The sequence below is a fragment of the Trichinella spiralis genome (assembly GCF_000181795.1).
Source record: "Trichinella spiralis strain ISS 195 chromosome Unknown Scfld9, whole genome shotgun sequence".
In the NCBI taxonomy this organism is placed as follows: domain Eukaryota; kingdom Metazoa; phylum Nematoda; class Enoplea; order Trichinellida; family Trichinellidae; genus Trichinella; species Trichinella spiralis.
Genome location: NW_003526948.1, coordinates 1397495 through 1398716, shown reverse-complemented (window position 1 = coordinate 1398716; position 1222 = coordinate 1397495). Strand labels below are relative to the sequence as shown.

General features: G+C 33.6%; 1 protein-coding gene across 1 annotated transcript; it reads right to left on the bottom strand.

Moving 5' to 3' along the window:
• Positions 1 to 1043: 1043 nt before the first annotated feature.
• On the bottom strand, positions 1044 to 1187 carry Tsp_11841 (putative phosphatidylinositide phosphatase SAC2; the record flags this gene model as incomplete). Its single annotated transcript, XM_003371369.1, has 1 exon — positions 1044 to 1187. A coding segment is annotated over one exon (144 nt), but the record flags the coding sequence as incomplete, so codon positions are not given.
• Positions 1188 to 1222: the final 35 nt, after the last annotated feature.

Below are 1222 nucleotides of genomic sequence, written 5' to 3'. Positions count from 1 at the left end.
TATTCATTTAATTAAAAAACTCTCACTGCAGAAATATGATGATAAGGAGTGACGTTATTTAACCTAATAAAAGTGAAAATAATCAGTGGTGCATTTACTTGCTTTTTAAACTTTCTAATTAGCATATTAAAATAATATCATATTTAATGCATTGTTTTCCTACATGTTACGGATTAATAACATTCTATTTATAGAAGATTACTTCCTATTTATAAAATGATTAAACTCGTTGCACCTTGCCTAAGCTAATTGTTTATTTCATTTATACCAAGTTTAATTTTCCCATTACCTAATTAAAGGGGACTCCAATTAACATTTTATGAGTAAAAAATTTATATTCAAACAATAGCTAATTCACCAATAATTAATAAATAAAATTATGCTAATTTAATGTTTACTATATTACAACCCTTTTAACTGTTTACATTACACTGTTCTAAAGTAGAAATCTACTTCGACATTACATTGTTTAAAGTAAAAAACTGCTTTACACTAAAAATATATTATTATCAGTATAAAACTAATGAACAATTTAAACCTTTTATAAGATGAAATGTAAATGAAAAACTGATAATCTTTTCTACTTTAAAACAGTGTCATGTATACAAAAATTGAATTTGCTCAATTATTAGATTAATGAAAATTATATTTTATTTATCATTTAAGTTCCTAAATGAATAAATTAATGTATAAATTTTTAACAAATTTAAACTATTTAGCATGATTATAAGGGGAAACTCTCGATGGTGATTAATTTCAAATGTTTGATGCCTAAACTGATGAAAGGTGCAACGCCAAATGAACTAGTTAAAGGTGTGACGGCAAATCTGATGTCAATCATTGGCCAAGTGTCAGAGCCAGCGAGACAATAACACAAACGCATAGCGACGCTTACCGTTCCTCTTGGGGGAGTAACGATCACCACTAGATTGGCACCGAAACAGAGTCTCGGCACTACGTCAATTGCGAATTTGCATAACTGCCTCTAGGACAGATACGTCTTACGAATTCACATAGGTGTTGAAATCCCATTGCACAAGATTTCAAACAGCGTCCATTTCCACACAAATGGACAGGGTCATCTCTTTGAAACCGGTCTCTGGCCAGCACGGGACTAGGAGACTCCGCCGAGGGAAGTCCCCCTTTACGGGCACGAGGGCGGGGGGCGGCGCGGGGGCCGGTCCGGCCTGAAAAAAACCTGCTTGAGATCCCATTGCTGGGA